Source organism: Lipotes vexillifer, unplaced genomic scaffold (genome assembly GCF_000442215.2).
Source record: "Lipotes vexillifer unplaced genomic scaffold, Lipotes_vexillifer_v1.1 scaffold434, whole genome shotgun sequence".
Taxonomy (NCBI): Eukaryota; Metazoa; Chordata; class Mammalia; order Artiodactyla; family Lipotidae; genus Lipotes; species Lipotes vexillifer.
Window position 1 is genome coordinate 701701 of NW_006797498.1, and position 21308 is coordinate 723008.

The 21308-nt window shown below is 37.1% G+C and overlaps 1 protein-coding gene and 1 non-coding gene across 3 annotated transcripts in view; one reads left to right on the forward strand and one right to left on the reverse strand.

The window, feature by feature from the left end:
• Positions 1–21308, forward strand: part of PRKAA1 (protein kinase AMP-activated catalytic subunit alpha 1) — a 44846-nt gene that overhangs the window by 22279 nt on the left and 1259 nt on the right. The window contains exons 2-9 of one of the 2 annotated variants that reach the window (XM_007469653.1): positions 6418–6559; positions 8223–8316; positions 9292–9336; positions 12324–12468; positions 14051–14138; positions 15898–16122; positions 19097–19583; positions 19696–19822. In XM_007469653.1, the coding sequence (XP_007469715.1) occupies positions 6418–6559; positions 8223–8316; positions 9292–9336; positions 12324–12468; positions 14051–14138; positions 15898–16122; positions 19097–19583; positions 19696–19822 (1353 nt within the window). The remainder of the gene's footprint in view (positions 1–6417; positions 6560–8222; positions 8317–9291; positions 9337–12323; positions 12469–14050; positions 14139–15897; positions 16123–19096; positions 19584–19695; positions 19823–21308) is intronic. The other variant, XM_007469654.1, reaches the window with a different exon arrangement.
• Positions 8978–9050, reverse strand: TRNAG-UCC (transfer RNA glycine (anticodon UCC)). The gene has a single exon. It is a non-coding gene; the product is annotated as a tRNA-Gly (tRNA).

Genomic DNA, 21308 nt, shown 5'->3' on the forward strand with positions numbered 1-21308 from the left:
CAAATGCGTGTCCCCTGCATTGGCAGGCAGACTCTCAACCACTGCGCCACCAGGGAAGCCACCTCATTGTAGTTTTGATTTGCATTTCTCTAATAATTAGTGATGTTGAGCAGCTTTTCATGTGCTTCTTGGCCATCTGTATGTCTGTTTAGGTCTTCTGCCTATTTATTTATTTATTTATGGCTCTGTTGGGTCTTTGTTGCTGTGTGCGAGCTTTCTCTAACTGCGTTGAGTGGGGGCTACTCTTCACTGCAATGTGTGGGCTTCTTATTGCGGTGGCTTCCCTTGTTGTGGAGCATGGGCTCTAGGCACGCGGGCTTCAGTAGTTGTGGCATGTGGGTTCAGTAGTTGTGGCACGCGGGCTTCAGTATTTGTGGCTTGCAGGCTCTAGAGTGCAAGCTCGGTAGTTGTGGCGCACAGACTTAGTTGCTCTGTGGCATGTGGGATCCTCCCGGATCAGGGCTCGAACCTGTGTCCCCTGCATTGACAGGTGGAATCTTAACCACTGTGCCACCAAGCCTTACGGGCCCAGCCGCTCCGCGGCATGTGGGATCTTCCCGGACTGGGGCACGAACCCATTTTTTGATTGGGTTATTTGTTGTTTTTAATATTGAGCTGCATGAGCTGTTTATATATTTTGGAGATTAATCCTTTGTCCGTTGATTCGTTTGCAACTATTTTCTCCCATTCTGAGGGTTGTCTCTTCATCGTCTGTAGTTTCCTTTGCTTTGCAAAAGCTTTTAAGTTTCATTAGGTCCCATTTGTTTATATTTGTTTTTATTTCCATTACTTTAGGAGGTGGATCAAAAAAGATCTTGCTGTGATTTATGTCAAAGAGTGTTTTTCCTATGTTGTCCTCCAGTAGTTTTATAGTGTCTGGTCTTACATTTAGGTCTCTAATCCATTTTGAGTTTATTTTTGTGTATGGTGTTAGGGAGTGTTCTAATTTCATTCTTTTACATGTAGCTGTCCAGTTTTCCCAGCACCACTTACTGAAGAGACTGTATTTTCTCCATTGTATATCCTTGCCTCCTTTGTCATAAATTAGTTGACCATAGTTGCATGGGTTTATCTCTGGGTTTTTTATCCTGTTCCATTGATCTATATTTCTGTTTTTGTGCCAGTACCATATTGTCTTGATTACTGCAGCTTTGTAGTATAGTCTGAAGTCAGGGAGTCTGATTGCTCCAGCTCCATTTTTCTTTCTCAAGATTGCTTTGGCTATTTGGGGTCTTTTGTGTCTCCACACAAATTTTAAGATTTCTTGTTCTAGTTCTGTGAAAAATGCCACTGGTAATTTGATAGGATTGCATTGAATCTGTAGATTGCTTTGGGTAGTATAGTCATTTTCACAATATTGATTCTTTCAGTCCAAGAACATGGTATATCTCCCCATCTGATTGTGTTGTCTTTGATTTCTTTCATCAGTGTCTTATAGTTTTCTGAGTACACATCTTTTACCTCCTGAGGTAGGTTTATTCCTAGGTATTTTATTCTTTTTGTTGAAATGGTGAATGGGAGTGTTTCCTTCATTTCTCTTTCTGATCTTTCATTGTTGGTGTATAGGAATGTAAGAGATTTCTGTGCATTGATTTTGTATCCTGCTACTTTACCAAATTCATATATTAGCTCTAGTAGTTTTCTGGTAGAGTCTTTAGGATTCTTTATGTATGGTATCATGTCATCTGCAAACAGTGACAGTTTTACTTCTTCTTTTCAAATTTGTATTCCTTTTGTTTCTTTTTCTTCTCTGATTGCCATGGCTAGGACTTCCAAAACTATGTTGAATAATAGTGGTGAGAGTGGACATACTTGTCTTGTTCCTGATCTTAGAGGGAATGCTTTTAGTTTTTCACCATTGAGAATGATGTTTGCTGTGGGTTTGTCATATATGGCCTTTATTATGTTGAGGTTGGTTCCCTCTTTGCCCACTTTCTGGAGAGTTTTATCCTAAATGGTGTTGAATTTTGTCAAAATCTTTTTCTGCATCTATTGAGATGATCATATGGTTTTTCTCCTTCAATTTGTTAATATGGTGTATCACATTGATTGATTTGCATATATTGAAGAAACCTCTCATCCCTGGGATAAATCCCACTTGATCATGGTGAATGATCCTTTTAATGTACTGTTGGATTCTGTTTGCTAGTATTTTGCTGAGGATTTTTGCATCTATGTTCATCAGTGATATTGGTCTGTAATTTTCTCTTTTTGTAGTATCTTTGTCTGCTTTTGGTATCATGGTGGTGGTGGCCTCATTAGAAGGACTTTGGGAGTGTTCCTTCCTCTGCAAATTTTTGGAAGAGTTTGAGAAGGATAGGTGTTAGCTCTTTTCTGAATATTTGATAGAATTCACCTGTGAAGCCATCTGGTCCTGGACTTCTGTTTGTTGGAATATTTTTAACCACAGTTTCAATTTCATTACTTGCGAGTGGTCTGTTTGTATTTTCTATTTCTCCCTGGTTCAGTATTGGAAGGTTATACCTTTCTAAGAATTTGTCCACTTCATCCAGGTTGTCTATCTTTATTGGCACAGAGTTGCTTGTAGTAGTCTCTTATGATGCATTGTATTTCTGCAGTGTCCGTTGTAACTTCTCCTTTTTCATTTCTAATTTTATTGATATGAGTCCTCTCCCTCTTTTTCTTGATGAGTCTGGGTAAAGGTTTATCAATTTTGTTTATCTTCTCAAAGAACCAGCTTTTAATTTTATTGATTGCTATTGTTTTCTTTGTTTCTGTTTCACTTATTTCTGCTCTGATCTTTATGATTTTTTCCCTTCTACTAACTTTGGGTTTTTTTTGTTCTTCTTTCTTTAGTTCCTTTAGGTGTAAGTTTAGATGGTTTATTTGAGATTTTTCTTGTTTCTTGAGGTAGGCTTGTATTGCTATAAACTTCCCTCTTAGAACTGCTTTTTCTGCATCCCATAGGTTTTGGATCATCATGTTTTCATTGCAATTTGTCTCTAGGTATTTTCTGATTTCCTCTTTGATTTCTTCAGTGATATCTTGGTTATTTGGTAACGTATTGTTTAGCCTCCATGTATTTGTGTTTTTTATGTTTTTTTTCCCTGTAATTGATTTCTAATCTCATAGTGTTGTGGTCAGAAAAGAAGCTTGATATGATTTCAATTTTCTTAAATTTACCAAGGCTTGATTTCTGACCCAAGATGTGATCTATCCTGGAGAATGTTCTGTGTGCACTTGAGAAGAAAGTGTAATCTGCTGTTTTTGAATGGAATGTCCTATAAATATCAATTAAATCTATCTGGTCTATTGTGTCATTTAAAGCTTGTGTTTCCTTATTAATTTTCTGTCTGGATGATCTGTCCATTGGTGTAAGTGAGGTGTTAAAATCCCCTACTATTACTGTGTTACTGTCAATTTCCTGTTTTATAGCTGTTAGCAGTTGCTTCATGTATTGAGATGTTCCTATGTTGGGTGCATATATATGTATAATTGTTATATCTTCTTCTTGGATTGATCCCTTGATCATTATGTAGTGTTGTTCCTTGTCTCTTGTAACATTCTTTATTTTAAAGTCTATTTTATCTCATATGTGTATTGCTACTCCAGCTTTCTTTTGATTTTCATTTGCATGGAATATGTTTTTCCATCCCCTCACTTTCATTCTCTATGTGTCCCTAGGTTTGATGTGGGTCTCTTGTAGACAGCATATATATGGGTCTTGGTTTTTTTTGTTTTTAAAATTTATTTATTTAATTTATTTATTTTTGGCTGCATTGGGTCTTTGTTGCTGCGTGCAGGCTTTCTCTAGTTGTGGCGCACGGGGGCTACTCTTCTTTGCTGTGCATGGTTTTCTCATTGCGGTGGCTTCTCTTGTTGCAGAGCACGGGCTCTAGGCACACGGGCTTCAGTAGTTGTGATACTTGGGCTCTAGAGCACAGGCTCAGTAGTTGTGGCACATGGGCTTAATTGCTCTGTGGCATGTGGGATCTTCCTGGACTAGGGCTCGAACCTGTGTCCCCTCCATTGCCAGGCGGATTCTTAACCACTGCGTCACCAGGAAGCCATGGGTCTTATTTTTGTATCCATTCAGTGAGCCTGTGTCTTTTGGTTGGAGCATTTATTCCATTCACGTTTAAGGTAATTATCGATATGTATGCTCCCATTACCATTTTCTTAATTGTTATGGGTTTGTTTTTGTAGGTCCTTTTCTTCTCTTGTGTTTCTCACTTAGAGAAGTTCCTTTAGCGTTTGTTGTAGAGCTGGTTTGGTTGTGCTAAATTCTCTTAGCTTTTGCTTGTCTGTAAAACTTTTGATTTCTCTGTCGAATCTGAATGAGATCCTTGCGGGGTAGAGTAATGTTACTTGTAGGTTCTTCCCTTTCATCAGTTTAAATATATCATGCTACTCGCTTCTGGCTTGTAGAGTTTCTGTTGAGAAATCAGCTGTTGACCTTATGGGAGTTTCCTTGTATGTTATTTGTCATTTTTCCCTTGTTGCTTTCAATAATTTTTCTTTGTCTTTAATTTTTGTCAATTTGATTACTGTTTGTCTTGGTGTATTTCTCCTTCAGTTTATCCTACCTGGGACTCTCTGCACTTCCTGGACTTGGGTGGCTATTTCCTTTTATATGTTAGGGAAGTTTTCGACTGTAATTTCTTCAGATATTTTCTCGGGTCCTTTCTCTGTTTCTTCTCCTTCTGGGACCCCTATAATGCGAATGTTGTTGTGTTTAATGTTGTCCCAGAGGTCTTTTAGGCTGTCTTCATTTCTTTTCATTCTTTTTTCTGTATTCTGTTCCTTGGCAGTGAATTCCACCATTCTGTCTTCCAGGTCATTTATCCGTTCTTCTGCCTCAGTTATTCTGCTATTGATTCCTTCTAGTGTATTTTTCATTTCAGTTATTGTATTGTTTATCTCTTTTTGTTTGTTCTTTAATTCTTCTAGGTGTTTGTTCTTTAATTCTTCTACGTCTTTGTTAGACATTTCTTGCATCTTCTCGATCTTTGCCTCCATTCTTTTTCCAAGGTCCTGGATCATCTTCATTATCATTATTCTGAATTCTTCTTCTGGAAAGTTGTCTATCTCCACTTTATTGTTTTTCTGGGGTTTTATCTTATTCTTTCATGTTGTACAAAGCCCTCTGCCTTTTCATTTTGTCTGTCTTTCTGTGAATGTGGTTTTCCTTCCACAGGCTGCAGAATTGTGGTTCTTGCTTCTGCTGTCTGCCCTCTTACCATCTTGTTTTCTTTCCTGATTTTGATGGAATATTAATTCTCCACCAGGTCCTTAAGAAAGCGTGTTTCGAAGCTAAATTTTTGGAGACTTTGTCTCTGTTAAAAAATGTCTAAATTCTATTGTAACCATTGATTATCTGGGTATAGCATTCAAAATTGAAGGGTAATCACTTAAAATTTTTTTCTTATTTTTCAAAACAGAAACTACATGCTCATGAACCTAAATTTTAAAGGTTCAAGAGATTATAGAGAAAGTGTGTCTAACATGAGGGTGGTTTTTGGTATGATGCAACTGTTCTGTATCTGATTATAATGGTGATTACACCAATTTCTACATGTCTTAAAATCCACAGAACTGCACACCAAAAGAAACAAGTTCAATTTGTATGTATGATAGTTTAAAAAATGAAAAGTAAATTAAGAGAATTTAAAAGTACAAAAAGTTAGAGAGGGTTTCCCGCATGGCACAGTGGTTAAGAACCTGCCTGCCAATGTCGGGGACACGGGTTCGAGCCCTGGTCCGGGAAGATCCCACATACTGCGGAGCAACTAAGCCCACGCACCACAGCTACTGAGCCTGCACTCGAGCCACAACTACTGAAGCCCGCGTGCCTAGAGCCCGTGCTCCGCAACAAGAGAAGCCACGGCAATGAGAAGCCCACGCACCGCAATGCTGCAACTGGTGAAAAGCCCACATGCAGCTACGAAGACCCTGCACGGCCAAAAACACAAACAAACAAACAAACAAATAAATAAATTAATTAATTAATTAAAAGGTAGAGAGCAAAAAGAAGTTTCTTTCTTTCTCTCTCCCTTAGCCTTCCAGCTTTAAACATCTAAACGTTCAGGGGCAAATCAGGCAGAATTGAAAGGAACTTGACATATATTCACTACTATGTATAAAATAGATAACTGATGAGAACCTACTGTATAGCGCAGGGAATAGTACTCAATGTTCTGTGGTGACCTAAATGGGAAGGAAATGCAGAAAACAGGGGATATGTGTATACCTATAGCTGATTTACTTTAATGTACAGCAGAAACTAGCACAACATTGTAAAGCAGCTATACACAAGTTAAAAATTAAAAAAGGAAAAAGGAACTTGGAACTGCGCAAGTACTTTTGGAGAATGCTAAGATTACTACTCTTAGAATAGTTTGAAATATGTTATTAATCAAACCTGGCGCTAATTTATTAAAATTATTTCTCCTACAGTTGGCAAACATGAATTGACTGGGCATAAAGTTGCTGTGAAGATACTCAATCGACAGAAGATTCGAAGCCTTGATGTAGTAGGAAAAATCCGCAGAGAAATTCAGAACCTCAAGCTTTTCAGGCATCCTCATATAATTAAACTGTAAGATCTCATTATATTAAATATAGTCATATCATTTTTTCATCATTTTTGTTAACCTTAATCTGACAAGTGAGAAAGATGAGTGACATTGCTTTGGTCTGTTCCTGAGGGTTTTCAAATTTCTTCCTGTTCATGTATTTATCTAACCCCATTCATGGTCACTTAAGCCTAAGTTCACATTTTGCCCTTGTGATGATCAGATGTTATCTTTCTCGTTTTTGGGACTGATGCCATTCTGATAGATAACTTTCAGTGCCCCTATTGCTGTAGAACCAACGATGATTTGCTAGTAAAAACTCCTGCCCTCCAAATTTCCACATGATATCAGCTAGCCTCACTAGAGACAATAAAGTAGGGTCTCCACTCCCCCACACTGCTTATATCTGATAAAACAAGTAACAAATAATTCAGGAATCTAAATCCAAATCCAAATAATAGAATTTCAGGAATCCAAATTTCAAAAGGCAGTAATATTACCATTGTTTTACAGGTGACAATTGTAGGATCTACAGTTAACTTATTTACTACTCAGCTTTATTATGCAGGCTATAAATTAAAACCATTTAGGCTTTTGTATTGAACCAGTGACTCAAAATTTGTTTCACTCTCACCTCTTCTCATTTGTTGAGGTGCCATGGTTTTAAATACCATCCTTATGCTGACAGCCCTTAATATACATCTCCTGCTTTGAAACCTGTTCCCTGAATATGCACACTGCCTATTTTACATCTCCATTTGGGTGGCCATGAGGCATGTGAAACTCGATCTGGCCCAAACTGAACCCTTTATTACCCTCCCATTCCTGGTCTTCCTGGTCTTTTCACCATCTCAGTTAATATCAGTTCCTCAGGGCAGAAACTTAGGAACTATCCTTAACTTTCCTATTTCTCTCACTTCCCAACCTCTATTCCATCTCTTCCTTCATTATCTAGTTCCTTCACTATCATCAACCCAGTGTCGGCCCCCTTCACCTTTCTCATGGACTACTGCAGTAGCCACCTGTTTCCACCCTACTGCCCAGTCAGTTCTTCACATTGCTGCCATCAATTAAAGTTACCCTTTTACTTGGCCAGATCATGTGACTGCTTTGCTTAAAACCTTCAATAGCTTTCTTTCTCCCATAGAGTAAAAGCCAAAGCCTTATCATGGCTTTTAAGGTTCTGTGTCCTCTGCTGTCCAGTAACCTCTTTGACCCCACATCCTGTTTCTCTCTCCCAGCTCACTCTGCTCTAGCCTTCCTACCATTGCTCAAATGCGCCAGGCAGGTTTCCCCCTGGGGGCCTTTGCACTTGCTGTTCCCTCTGCCTGGTTCACCTTCTTCCTAGATAATGGCATAGTTTGTTCCCTAATTTCCATTAGGCTCTGCTTAAATGTTACTTAATCAGAGAGGCCTTCCTTGAATACCCTGTATGAAAGATTTCCCTTAGTTTTGCTTTGATTCTCTTCATAGCATGTTCCACCACCTGAGATACTGTTTTTTATTTAGTGTCTGTTTCTTGGCTTCTGGAAAATAAACTCCATGAGAGCAGAGAATCTGTTTTGTTCCCTGCAATTTTCCCAGCGTCTAGCACAGTGCCTGGTATATTATAGGTGCTTAGTAAACACTTATTGAATGAATGATATACATGTTTTAATACTGGTAGATACTGTTTTCTCTCACCAGGTACCAGGTCATCAGTACACCATCTGATATTTTCATGGTGATGGAATATGTCTCAGGAGGAGAGCTATTTGATTATATCTGTAAAAACGGAAGGGTAAGCAGTTCTGATTTAATCCTGTGTATATTTTGTAATTCCCCTGATCCCTTACTATCATCAAAATATCAGAAAGCAATTCTGTTAAGAGGTCTATTTAATAACCAGCTCCCTTGGTCATGTATTTGCCTAGAATCATAGACTATTTAGAGCTAAGAAGCATCTTAAAGATTATCTCCTTAGCCTACTTACACAGATATGGAAACCAAGAGTCACAGTTTATTTATTTATTTTTTTAAAAATTAATTTAATTTATTTATTTACTTTTGGCTGCATTGGGTCTTCATTGCTGCACGTGGGCTTTCTCTAGTTGGAGCGAACGGGGGCTACCCTTCGTTGCGGTGCATGGGCTTCTCATTGCGGTGGCTCCTCTTGTTGCAGAGCATGGGTTCTAGGTGCGTGGGCTTCTGTAGTTGTGACACGCAGGCTTACTAGTTGTGGCTCGTGGGCTCTAGAGCACAGGCTCAGTAGTTGTGGTGCACGGGCTTAGTTGCTCCATGGCATGTGGGATCTTCCTGGACCAGGGATTGAACCCATGTCCCCTGCATTGGCAGGTGGATTCTTAACCACTGCTCCACCAGGGAAGTCCCTCATAGTTTATTTATTTTTATTTATTTACTTTTTATATTTTGGTCATACTCTGTGGCATGTGGGATCTTAGTTCCCTGACCAGGGATCGAACCTGTGCCCGCTGCATTGGAAGCGCAGAGTCTTAACCACTGGACCACCAGGGAAGTCTGAGACTCACAGTTTATATATATGCTCAAGGTCACATAATTTATTAATGACAGAATTGGATTGAGACTCCGGAACTCACGATCTTCAGACTTTGCTTCTGGGGCATACAAATACTTTTAATATATATCTTAAATTATGTATGTAATCCTTAAAAAATATATTATTAAATACTTAAAGATCTAGGCCTTGCTAGTCAACCCTAGTCACATTTAAATTGCATTCATTTTTTGGTTTCAGAAATCTGATGTACCTGGAATAGTAAGAACAGGCTCCATGAAGGAGGTAGGAATTAGACTTAAAGAATTTAGAGTTGGAAGGAACTTTAGAAGACATTTTGAACAGTGTCTTAAGTTACAGATACAAAAACTGAACATTTCCCCCTGCGCATACTTTTTCTTACACCCAGAGTATGTGGTATACAAAAACCTCTTTCTGGAAGAGCCACATCAAGCACTGAGAAGCCAATTTTTTTCCCTCCCAATCTAACATTCTTTATATCATTCACTCATTTGTTCTATGTAGCATATCTTTACTTTCATCAAAATCATTAACCAAATTAATTTTGATTTTACCATTTCTTAACATGGTTCATTTCAATTTCAGGTATTCCACTTGTCTTTTCACTCCCCACTCCCTGCCCCCACAATCCCGCACAAATATTCTGCCTAGAAAAATGGAAACAGACACAAATTGAATTGGCATCTTGTTTTCTTATCTTTTGTTTTTCATGTCTTAATCATTTTGCTTTACATTATGGGAATTTTCCTCAATTTTATCTGTTGCATATTAAAATTCCAGCTGTTTTTTTTTTTTTTTTGCGGTACGTGGGCCCCTCACTGTTGTGGCCTCTCCCGTTGCGGAGCACAGGCTCCGGACGCGCAGGCTCAGCGGCCATGGCTCACGGGCCCAGCCGCTCCGCGGCATGTGGGATCTTCCCGGACCGGGGCACGAACCCGTGTCCCCTGCATCGTCAGGCGGACTCTCAACCACTGCGCCACCAGGGAAGCCAGTTGTCTTTCTTTAAATAGCCTATTTTTGTTGTTGTTGTTCCACTGAGATAATAAATGTATCTGTCTGAGGATGACAATTAGTTTAAAAATTTTTTCTTCTTTTCTTCCCTGGATTGCTTCTGTACCTTCTCTGCTCCCTGTTTTTTTTCTATTCATTTTATTGGTCTTTGTCTTTTGTGCAAGACCCTTGCTCAGATACCTAGTGATTCTGGGTTGTCCACTCATATTTGAGAGTGAGATTCTAAATGCCAAGCTCATGAGGATGGAACTTGTTAATTGGTGGGCCTTCCCATAGGTTGAATAGGTACGGACCTGTTTGTTTTACTAGGAAACACCAAATGTTAACAATTACAAATATTTTTCCTTGGATCAGAAAGTTGCTCCAGAAGAAACCTTCCAGTTTCCTTGAGCATGTTAGCCTAGCTGCCAGTGCTCTGCGAGCTAAATGGGGAAAGGCCCGCAAGCCTCACTGGTTAGTATGTTGACTTTCATTTTATCCCCATGTTTTCCTTCTGGTGCCTCATTCCTACTCTGGTGTCCTTGAGAACAGAGCTGGTTCAGCCTTATTAAAGAGTAAATCGTGGGTCTTATTCCCCAGTAAGGGTGAGCTTAAAACTTCTTTCTTCCATCAGTTGTCCTGTTTTCAGTCCACTTCTCACTTCTACCTTCAGAAATTCCCAACACTTCCAATATCTAAGCCTTTCCAGGAGTCTGCGTGCAGATGAGTTTATCATTGATTTCCACCCCTAAAGGCTTACTAGATTTCACCTTTCTGTGGTTGGCCAAGTCTTCATCACTGTTCATCTACTCTCTAGCTTAGTGACTCCTTGATTACTGCTGTCTGTTCTCTTGCTCTTTTGTCTTTATATGCTGTCATCTTAGTGATGTTTCAAGGAGTGGAGACAAAAGGTTCCATCTGCCATGCTTAAATGGAAATATGCTTTGACTTTTCTAATCTTTCTTTGTAGACTTCTCCTCCTTGATCCTTTGTACTCTATTTATTATTAATAGAGTATAATTTTCATTTTTGTAGCCTATCTAGTTATTTTATCTCTTGTATTTTGCTTAATCAATTAAATTTTCTTCTCTTTCACATTTAGAACACATTCTTTTTTTCATTTAGTGTATTTGATATGAAGTCGTATTAAAAAAATGAACCTATATTGTAGAAATAAAGGTATTAGATTGCTAATGCAATATTACTTTCTCTAGAGGAAGGGTATCTCTGAGTGCTTTGATAGTTTTAGTTTTGCTTTCAAAAGAAATTACTGGTTCATATTCCAGATTATCCATACCATTAAAGGTGTAGGAACCTGGTTTTAGAATGCTAATTTGTGACCTGTGGTAGAGAATTGCATATTAGAGTCCTTTGCCTAGAGAATTAATAGCTTATTTATTAAATATGACTTCTTGGGAGCAGGCATACCCAAGTAATGGCTTTCATTTATGGAAAAAACATCATAAAATAATAAAATATAGATAAATGGACAGAGAAGTTTTTAAAGAATATTTTTTAAAATGTAATTACAGCATAAGATTTAATTTTTCAGTAAGCATAGTAAAGATAAATGCTGTTATATTTTATAAAACAAATGAATTAAGGTTTTTCTTTTGTTAAAATTAAAACATCTTTTATTTCAGGAGATATGATAACATGGTTGCTTGCTAATTCATTAACACTGCTTAAATGTTGCTTTCTCATATAGTCCACAACAGTATTCCCCACCCCAGCATAACTCTTTGTGCCCTTATCCTCCTTTGTTTTTCTTCAAAACACTCTTACTCCTTATATTGATATTTATATGTTTATTGTCTATTTTCTTTAACTAGATTAGGGCCTTTTTTTAATTCATTGCTGTATCTTGAGTGTCTAAAACCGTGCCTGGCACATTGAAGGTGTTCAATAAATATTTGTTAAAGGAATCAAAGATTAAATATTTGTAATTTACAGGAGAAAACATGCCTACTTTCAGGTAGAAATTGAAATTATTTGAAACAGTGCATGAGATTAGGTGAAACAAGTTATTATAGTCAAGAGAGTGATAATATTAGGAAGTTGAGTTACTGATTTGGGTTCTAAGACCCTCCTAGCATTTCCGTTTTATGCTGCCTATATCTCCTCCCCGTTTCAGAAGTATCTCATGAGTGAGGTTCATTTGGAAGGTTTCTTGCATTTTCACAGTTTTATAGGTTGGAAAATTATAGGTAGAGTAATTTCTTTTGAAAGACACACATTTAAGTTGCCTCTACTTTTCTTAGCTGGATGAAAAAGAAAGTCGGCGTCTGTTCCAACAAATCCTTTCTGGTGTGGATTATTGTCACAGGCATATGGTGGTCCACAGAGATTTGAAACCTGAAAATGTCCTGCTTGATGCACACATGAATGCAAAGATTGCTGATTTTGGTAAGGATATTTTTATAGTTTCATATATTCATTATGTTTAACAAACATCAGTAGGATTCTTCAGATAACTTTTGCTTTTATATAATAGACTGAGTATCCCAAAGTAGCATATCCTCACCATTTGTCTATGAGCTACAAAAAGGAGTAAAAATAAGGAATTCTCTTAGCTTTATGTCTTTAAAATTGACTTTTATGACATAAGCAAACAATTTAAATTGGCAGCATTAGCGACATCACTTGAAAAGAGACCATTATTTGTGAAGGACCATTATTTAACTATTTGCTAAATAGTGTTATCAGTAGAACACACTGTTTCCAGTGTGTTCTTCTGATCAAGTATGGAGCAAGAGGAAAGAGACTGGGCTGGAGTTATTCAAACTTTGAAAGCCAGAAGGCAAACCATATGAACAAAATTATTTTTAAAAAAAGAAAGTAAAATATTTTAAATAGAAAAGCATAGTTTCAGCTTGAGGAAAATTTAATGAATTTATTTTTCCTTTATTTCTTATATAAATTGCCATTGACGTTATTAAACCTGAGATAAAAATGAATATCTACAAGTCTCTTTTTCTAGTTTCATTTCAAATCAGTGGAGATACTTATATTTTCTTAAGTTTTATATATGTTTATATATTTTAATCTATAGAGATTCACTGAATAGTGCCCAACAGCTCTGAGCTACTGAGTTTTGTTTTTTTTTTTGTAACTGACTAAATTATTTGACTTTCTTATTCTTTAGTTGTCATTATTTTTTATACATTGTATTTTTGAGGAGGCAGAGTTTTCTTTTTTTCTTTTTTTTTGGCCGCATTGCGCAGATTGCGGGATCTTAGTTCCCCCACCAGGGATTGAACCCGGGCCACAGCAGTGAAAGCACCGAGTCCTAACCACTGGACCACCAGGGAATTCCCGAGTTTTCTTTTTGTAGTACAACTATGAAGGAACTTTGATATTAAAAATTATTATTATTATTAATTTTATTTTTATTTTTATTTATATATATTTTTTTGCGTTACGTGGGCCTCTCACTGTTGTGGCCTCTCCCGTTGCAGAGCACAGGCTCCGGACACGCAGGCTCAGCGGCCATGCTCACGGGCCTAGCCTCTCCACGGCATGTGGGATCTTCCTGGACTGGGGCACGAACCCGTGTCCCCTGCATCGGCAGGCGGACTCTCAACCACTGCGCCACCAGGGAAGCCCTATTATTTTTTTTTAAAGAATCAGAATGGAGGTTAATAAAAACTTTGAATTTTAATTCGGTTCTACATTTTTTTCTAGTAATTTCTATATTAATAAAACTTAAACATGCCCAGTTTATTCTATTAAGCAAAATAACCAATAGCTTAATATGTACTCATTAAACTCCAACAATGCACTAACTTTATATGTTGAAACAGATTACAGATTTTATGGCATAAAGGCAAAATATTTGGGAATAATAAAGACTATAGGATTCTGTTGAAGCAAAGAACAAAATGATGATTTATCACTTTAATGCAAACTCAATTTTATTGTTTAATGGAGTTTTGTTTTTATTTTTGTTCTTGGGAAATCTTGAGCAGTGGATTTTGTGCATTTTCAGGTCTTTCAAACATGATGTCAGATGGTGAATTTTTAAGAACAAGTTGTGGCTCACCCAACTATGCTGCACCAGAAGTAATTTCAGGAAGGTAGTGTTTGCCACCTCCTCCCCGCCCAATATATTTGTAATTGTCTTCTTTTCCTAGACTTTGTTAGTCTGTAGTGTAATATTCAATTCTATTGAAAGGAATTTAAAGCTTATTTTTTTCTTATCCAGAAGGTATTCTATTTTAAGAATAAAACATTATAAGTGAATAAGGATTAAGGACTCCATTTATCGAGGAGGATGTTGGTTTGCAAGTCAAAATTATATTAGTTAGATGAGAGTACTCTCGTTTTTTCCCCTGGTGGAAGAAACTGAAGGTTTAAAACTAGCAAGTTTTAAAGGTGAGACATTAAAAACTTGAATAATACAGAAATATCTAGTAGTAAGAAATAGTGTACTATTTGCTTAGATGAAGAATTAAAAGTGTAATGGGTAGCTTTAATTTTTCAAATTAGCTTTAGCTTTTACGATAATGTGCCTTGGGGAATTGGACTGAAGTATTGATAAAGTCCTCAGATTTTATTTAATTTTCACTCTTTAAATCTTCTAGAGACTGAAATATTTTAAGAATTCTAATCTCTCAGTTTACTAACCACCAGCATTGAGAACATGAGGATCTTAGTATAGGGCAGCTCTTCGGATAGTTTAGATGACAGGAAAATTTAATTTTTTGAAGAGTAACTGTTTTTCACTATACTACTGAAATTGAAAACAAAGAAGCTAAAGTTTGTTTACTAGTTTTTATAATTAACTTTTAATAACTTTTCATTCAAACCATGTTTCTTTGTGTGAATGTCTTACATCCTAATTTAGAATGCAGAAATAGAGTAGTATTTTCTTTCTATTTTCATAAGCTTCTTGTCTAGACTGCTCAGAGAAATTATATTTGTGTTAAGGCATGGTTATGAGTAAGGCAGAAATATCTAATTTTAGATTTATCAAGGTTCATCATTACCTTTTTATATTAACTTAATGTTTAAATTATTATTTCATGTGGGTTGTCTAATTATTTGGGGAAGAAAACAATTTAGGACCTGGATACTGGGGGCAGTGTTAATTAAATAAACAAAAAGAAATGTAATTGTGCATATATGTAATGGGCCATTACTGAAGTCTAATTTTCCCAGTTTGGATAAGGTCTTTCTGTGAGGTCTAGATGTATGGAAACTTTTACTTTCAAAATAGTATATATTGATCAGTTCAATAATTTATTTGACCAATTTAAAGAAATCCTTTCCCTGAAGCCAGACTTTGAATGGGTTATCTAATTAGTCAGTAGCTAGTTAAGTCAGTGGGTTAGAGTATATTGCAAATAAGAGTTTAAAATCTTCTGCGAATTAGTTAGCTGGGCTTCATTCTACAGCCTCAGGCCCCTTTTACCTTGGTACGAGGTCTCGGGTTATTTCGGAGAGTGGCTTTAGAGTCCATCACTAAAGAACATTCTCACTTGATGAAAGATCACTTAATCTCTCCTCTGTAACCAAAAAACAATGGTTTTAAATTCAGTGATGATATGTTTGTTCAAAGTTTGGCCCTATTGATTGGATATCATGAGGACCCTTGTGAGGTAGTATGGAGAGAATTTTAGCTATAGTTTGTAACTTAAAAAAATTCTTAATTTTTGTTTTCAAAATACTGATAGAATTAGTATAGAATCTGTACGTGTAGTACACAGCAGTGACTTATAGAAACCATATTCTGACTAATAATTCTTTATGAAGTATCTATATTTAAAATGATTAATTGATTTACTCTTCAAGTTACTAATGATTGTTTAATCCAATTGATATTTCCTGTTACAGATTGTATGCTGGTCCAGAGGTAGATATATGGAGCAGTGGGGTTATTCTCTATGCTTTATTATGTGGAACACTTCCATTCGATGATGATCACGTGCCAACTCTTTTTAAGAAGATATGTGATGGGATCTTTTATACCCCTCAGTATTTAAACCCTTCTGTGATTAGCCTTTTGAAACATATGCTGCAGGTGGATCCCATGAAGAGAGCCACAATCAAAGATATCAGGTGATAAAGCAACTTGATTATCAGATCTAATAGTATCAGTGATATAAGTGAAAGAAAATTTTGCAGAACAGTATGTACAATGTAATCCTGTTTTTATGTTAAAAATAGTGTATAGACTCATTTATTTTATTTTGATATTTAAGAACACATACTAACCTGGCTGCTTTAGGGAAGTAAGATTGGTAGGAGGAAGGGCCTTCACTTTTTTGCTTTTGTTTCTTTATTTGTTTTGAAATTGTAGCAGTGAACATTATATTACTTTTTTTTTTATTCCATACATCTACAAAGTTGCTTTAATGAAATTCCGAATACAATATTTTTTATTAAAGTAAATGTGTATACTGTAACTAAAATAGAGGGGAATTCACTCTTAGCTAAGTATTGTAATAATATACTTGGGGTTCAGTAAGGAAAATACAATCTCTTCTAGGCATTTCAAACAGGATATCTGATCAGAAAAATAGGTGCTTACAAAATAAGGTGGAGGAGTTAAAGTCAGAAGTGGGGGAAGGGTGCTTTGATCTGTCAGTTTTGTCACTCCTCACTAGTTCTTAGGACACTAGTAAGTTACTTTTTTTTTTTTACTTTTTTAAAAATTCAAACAGAAAGTCACAAAAATTATAATCATCCTCATCAGTTCACTCAGTCCCATGTAATTACTTTTTTTTTATCTTGATCTTTTGTTAGCACTTTTATGAATTCATCAGTTTTCCATTAGAGTTCTGAAAATGCTTATTCATTCAGTTCAGCAGTATAGTCAGTTACCAGAAACCTGTACTTGTCAGTGTATTACCATTTGTTTTTTTTTTTTTTTTTTTCCGGTACGCAGGCCTCTCACTGTTGTGGCCTCTCCCGTTGCGGAGCACAGGCTCCGGACGCGCAGCCTCAGCGGCCATGGCTCACGGGCCCAGCCGCTCTGCGGCATGTGGGACCTTCCCAGACCGGGGCACGAACCCGTGTCCCCTGCATCGGCAGGCAGACTCTCAACCACTGCACCACCTGGGAAGCCCAGTGTATTACTTTTTAATTTAAAAAAAGAGCTAATAAAAAATAAAAAGGACCCTGGTTGGATATTAGGTTTGGTAGTGATTCTTTAAGATTTTCTATAGTATGCTTCATGTTTGACGTTTACATATTCTCATGGGGACTAATATTTTTTCGTAGTAAATTTCTGTGTTGCTATTTGAGTTCTGATCTTATAAATTATTGTATTTTTCCCTTTTGTTCATCTCAGGGAATGAGAACATTTTAATTCAATCAATGACATGTTTGTTTTTGTAGTAGTATATATTGAATTACATATGAAATTACTGTTTTGTAGGTAAAAAAGTCCATCAATTTTGCCAGTTGCATATGGTTCCACAGAATAGTTTAAATAAGGCAAAAGTGATGATGACAAATCTCCTTCTTAAATTTGGGCAGCTCATTTCTGATGAAGATTTTTTAAAAAACTGCAAACATTGTTTCTTCTACCATCATTTTTCTTTCCTTTTTTTCCCTTATGGAAATTTCTCTTTTGGTCTTCTAACGGCTAGACAGCACACTTCTCTGAGATGGAGGGCGAAGGAAGAAAGAAATCAGATGTATATCGGGGAATAGTAAAGAAGAAAGCATTAGGATAATGAAGAAGAAAGAAAGATCACATGTAGAACTTAAAGCTTGATTCCTAAAATAGATAACTAATAAGGACCTACTGTATAGCACAGGGAACTCTATTCAATACTCTGTAATGACTTATATGGGAAAAGAATCTAAAAACGTGGATATATGTATATGTATAACTGGATTCACTGTGCTGTACGGCAGAAAGTAACACAACATTGTAAATCAACTATATTCCAGTTAAACAAAGAAGAAAAGAATAAAGCTTCATTCCTTTCCATTTACTCCATATGCTGCAGACTAGCTAAAAAACAGACTGTGAGTGGCAGGGCATGACTTTCCCACTAGAGGAGAAGGACTAGTCATTCTTTAAAATTTATATTTCAGAATATCTTAGTGAGAGGTGCTTTTTCTTGTGTTTTACATGTTTTTTCCAATTTAAATGAAATCTGTGACAATTGGAAAAGACTTAAAAAACACCAAAAAAATTAGAGAAGAGAATTAAAGTGATTTTTAATTCCATTACCCAGAATAGAATCATTGTTCTTTTGGGTGTTTTCCTCTTAATGTTTTTAGTTTTAGCGTATTTTTTTTTACATAGTTCAAGTCAAAAATATCCTTTTATATATGAAGTAAGGAAATCCTCAGTTCCTTCATTAAAATAAGGGGATATTATCTTCACAGAGTTGTTTGAAAATGAGGTGAGATAATATATATGAAGTGTTTAGCCTAAAATCTACCACATAGTAAGCACTCAGTGAATAATAGTTGTCTATTTTTGTTGTTGTTATATATTTTGTCACTTAACATTATATCAAAAGAGTATTATAATGAATCCACAGACTAATTTTGTTCTCTTTCTGAGCTGGAAATAACATGGTCTTTGCCATTGCCATTTGTTCCAAAACTTTAAAGTGTAGACACTTTGTTTCTGGTTGTTCCAGCAGTGTTTTCTCCCTCTTAAAATCAGAGGAAGGCTGGAGAATTTCCCTTAACATATACAATGAAATGTGAGCCAGAAGAGGAAAATCTCAGTTTTAAAAAAATGATAGGGCTTCCCTGGTGGCGCAGTGGTTGAGAGTCCGCCTGCCGATGCAGGGGACATGGGTTCGTGCCCCAGTCTGGGAGGATCCCGCATGCCATGGGGTGGCTGGGCCCGTGAGCCATGGCCACTGAGCCTGCGCGTCCGGAGCCTGTACTCCGCAACGGGAGAGGCCACAACAGTGAGAGGCCCGCGTACCGCAAAAAAAAGAAAAAAAAAATACAGTATGAGTATAAATATAAATGAATTCATATCCTAAATTCCCCCAAACTGTTACTTTCAGTCTCATCCCTCCTCGAAGTCCTTCTGACCCCTGCCATTTTCTCTCAGGGAACATGAATGGTTTAAACAGGACCTTCCAAAATATCTCTTTCCTGAGGATCCATCATATAGTTCAACCATGATTGATGATGAAGCCTTAAAAGAAGTATGTGAAAAATTTGAATGCTCAGAAGAGGAGGTTCTCAGCTGCCTTTATAACAGAAATCACCAGGACCCTTTGGCAGTTGCCTACCACCTCATAATAGACAACAGGAGAATAATGAATGAGGCCAAAGATTTTTACTTGGCAACAAGCCCACCTGATTCTTTTCTCGATGATCACCACTTGACCCGGCCCCATCCTGAAAGAGTACCATTCTTGGTTGCTGAAACACCAAGGGCACGCCATACCCTCGATGAATTAAATCCACAGAAATCCAAACACCAAGGTGTAAGGAAAGCAAAATGGCATTTGGGAATTAGAAGTCAAAGTCGACCAAATGATATCATGGCAGAAGTTTGTAGAGCAATTAAACAACTGGATTATGAATGGAAGGTAAGAAAGAAAGAGCATTCTGATTATTAGCACATTTGACAAACCTGTAGTCTATATAATGTTTTATAGAAGAATTCCTTTTGACTTTGTTTTTCTCCATACCATATGCTAGGTTGTAAACCCGTATTATTTGCGTGTTCGAAGGAAGAATCCTGTGACAAGTACATTCTCCAAAATGAGTCTACAGTTATACCAAGTGGACAGTAGAACATACTTATTGGATTTCCGTAGTATTGATGGTATGTACATCACACAGAACAACATAGATGATATATTAGACCTTTTTACCTAATTTGGCATTTTAGTAAATCTTTGATTCTTTTGAAGCTTCTTGAATTTTTCCTAGTAATTCAATAGCAAAAGAACATAGAATATAAGATTTTGTGCCTTTGTTGATGTGAACATTTGTGTATCTTGTGAATAGTTTATTGTCCTTTTATCTTCTAAAATCCTTAAAGCCTGATACAGCCTGATCCTAAAGTGATAGTTGCTGCTACATTTCTGTGTTTTGTAGTTCATTTTGGTAAGATAAAATATTTTATTTAGAATAAATGTTGACTTCTAGTAAATGGTGCAAAATCATACCATGGTTTGAAATGTACATTAATTCAGATCTCTCATGCATATACACTTTTTTTTTTTTTTTTTTTTGCGGTACACGGGCCTCTCACTGCTGTGGCCTCTCCCATTGTGGAGCACAGGCTCCGGACGCGCAGGCTCAGCAGCCATGGCCCACAGACCTAGCCGCTCCGTGGCATGTGGGATCTTCCTGGACAGGGGCACGAACCCGTGCCCCCTGCATTGGCAGGTGGACTCTCAACCACTGCGCCACCAGGGAAGCCCCGACTCTTAAAACTAATTTACCTTATCTACTAAAAAGCCTGATGGAACACATTTGACTCATAATTCAAATAAATATCAATAATAATTCTACCCCAGCATTATGAAAGGCTATAGCTGTGTGTATATATATATATACATACATATATATATATATATATATATGTTCTCTCACAAACAGAACCTTTTTTTAAAAAATAATTAATTATTTTTGGCTGCATTGGGTCTTCGTTGCTGCGCGTGGGCTTTCTCTAGCTGCAGCAAGCAGGGGCTACTCTTCATTGTGGTGCGTGGGATTCTCACTGCGGTGGCTTCTCTTGCTGCGGAGCACGGGCTCTAGGAGTGCCAGCTTCAGTAGTTGTGGCACATGGGCTCAGTAGTTGTGGCTCATGGGCTCTAGACAGCAGGCTCAGTAGTTGTGGCGCACAGGCTTAGTTGCTCTGCAGCATGTGGGATCTTCCAGACCAGGGCCTGAACCTGTGTCCCCTGCATTGGCAGGTGGGTTCTCAACCACTGCGCCACCAGGAAAGCCCCCCAGAACCTTTAATTAAGTAGAAGTTTATGGCAATTCTTCATTGGCCAAATCAATTGAATTAAGATGTGTTGCCACTTTTGTTCATTTAAGATTATATGGAATTATTAGATGAGATTTACCTGTGAATTTTTTGTCTTCTTTGTAAACTCAAAGATAGTACCTACATAGTATCAGAAAGACACAGTTTTGAGCTATGATATGTTGGCTAAACCTGTTTGTCTATGTCTAGATGGTATTTTTCTTCTAACACTTACTAACGCAGTCTGAGATACAGAATGGGTTTTATTTTTTTCCATTGTATTTGAATTAAATTCATGAACCTTGGGGCTTCCCTGGTGGCGCAGCGGTTC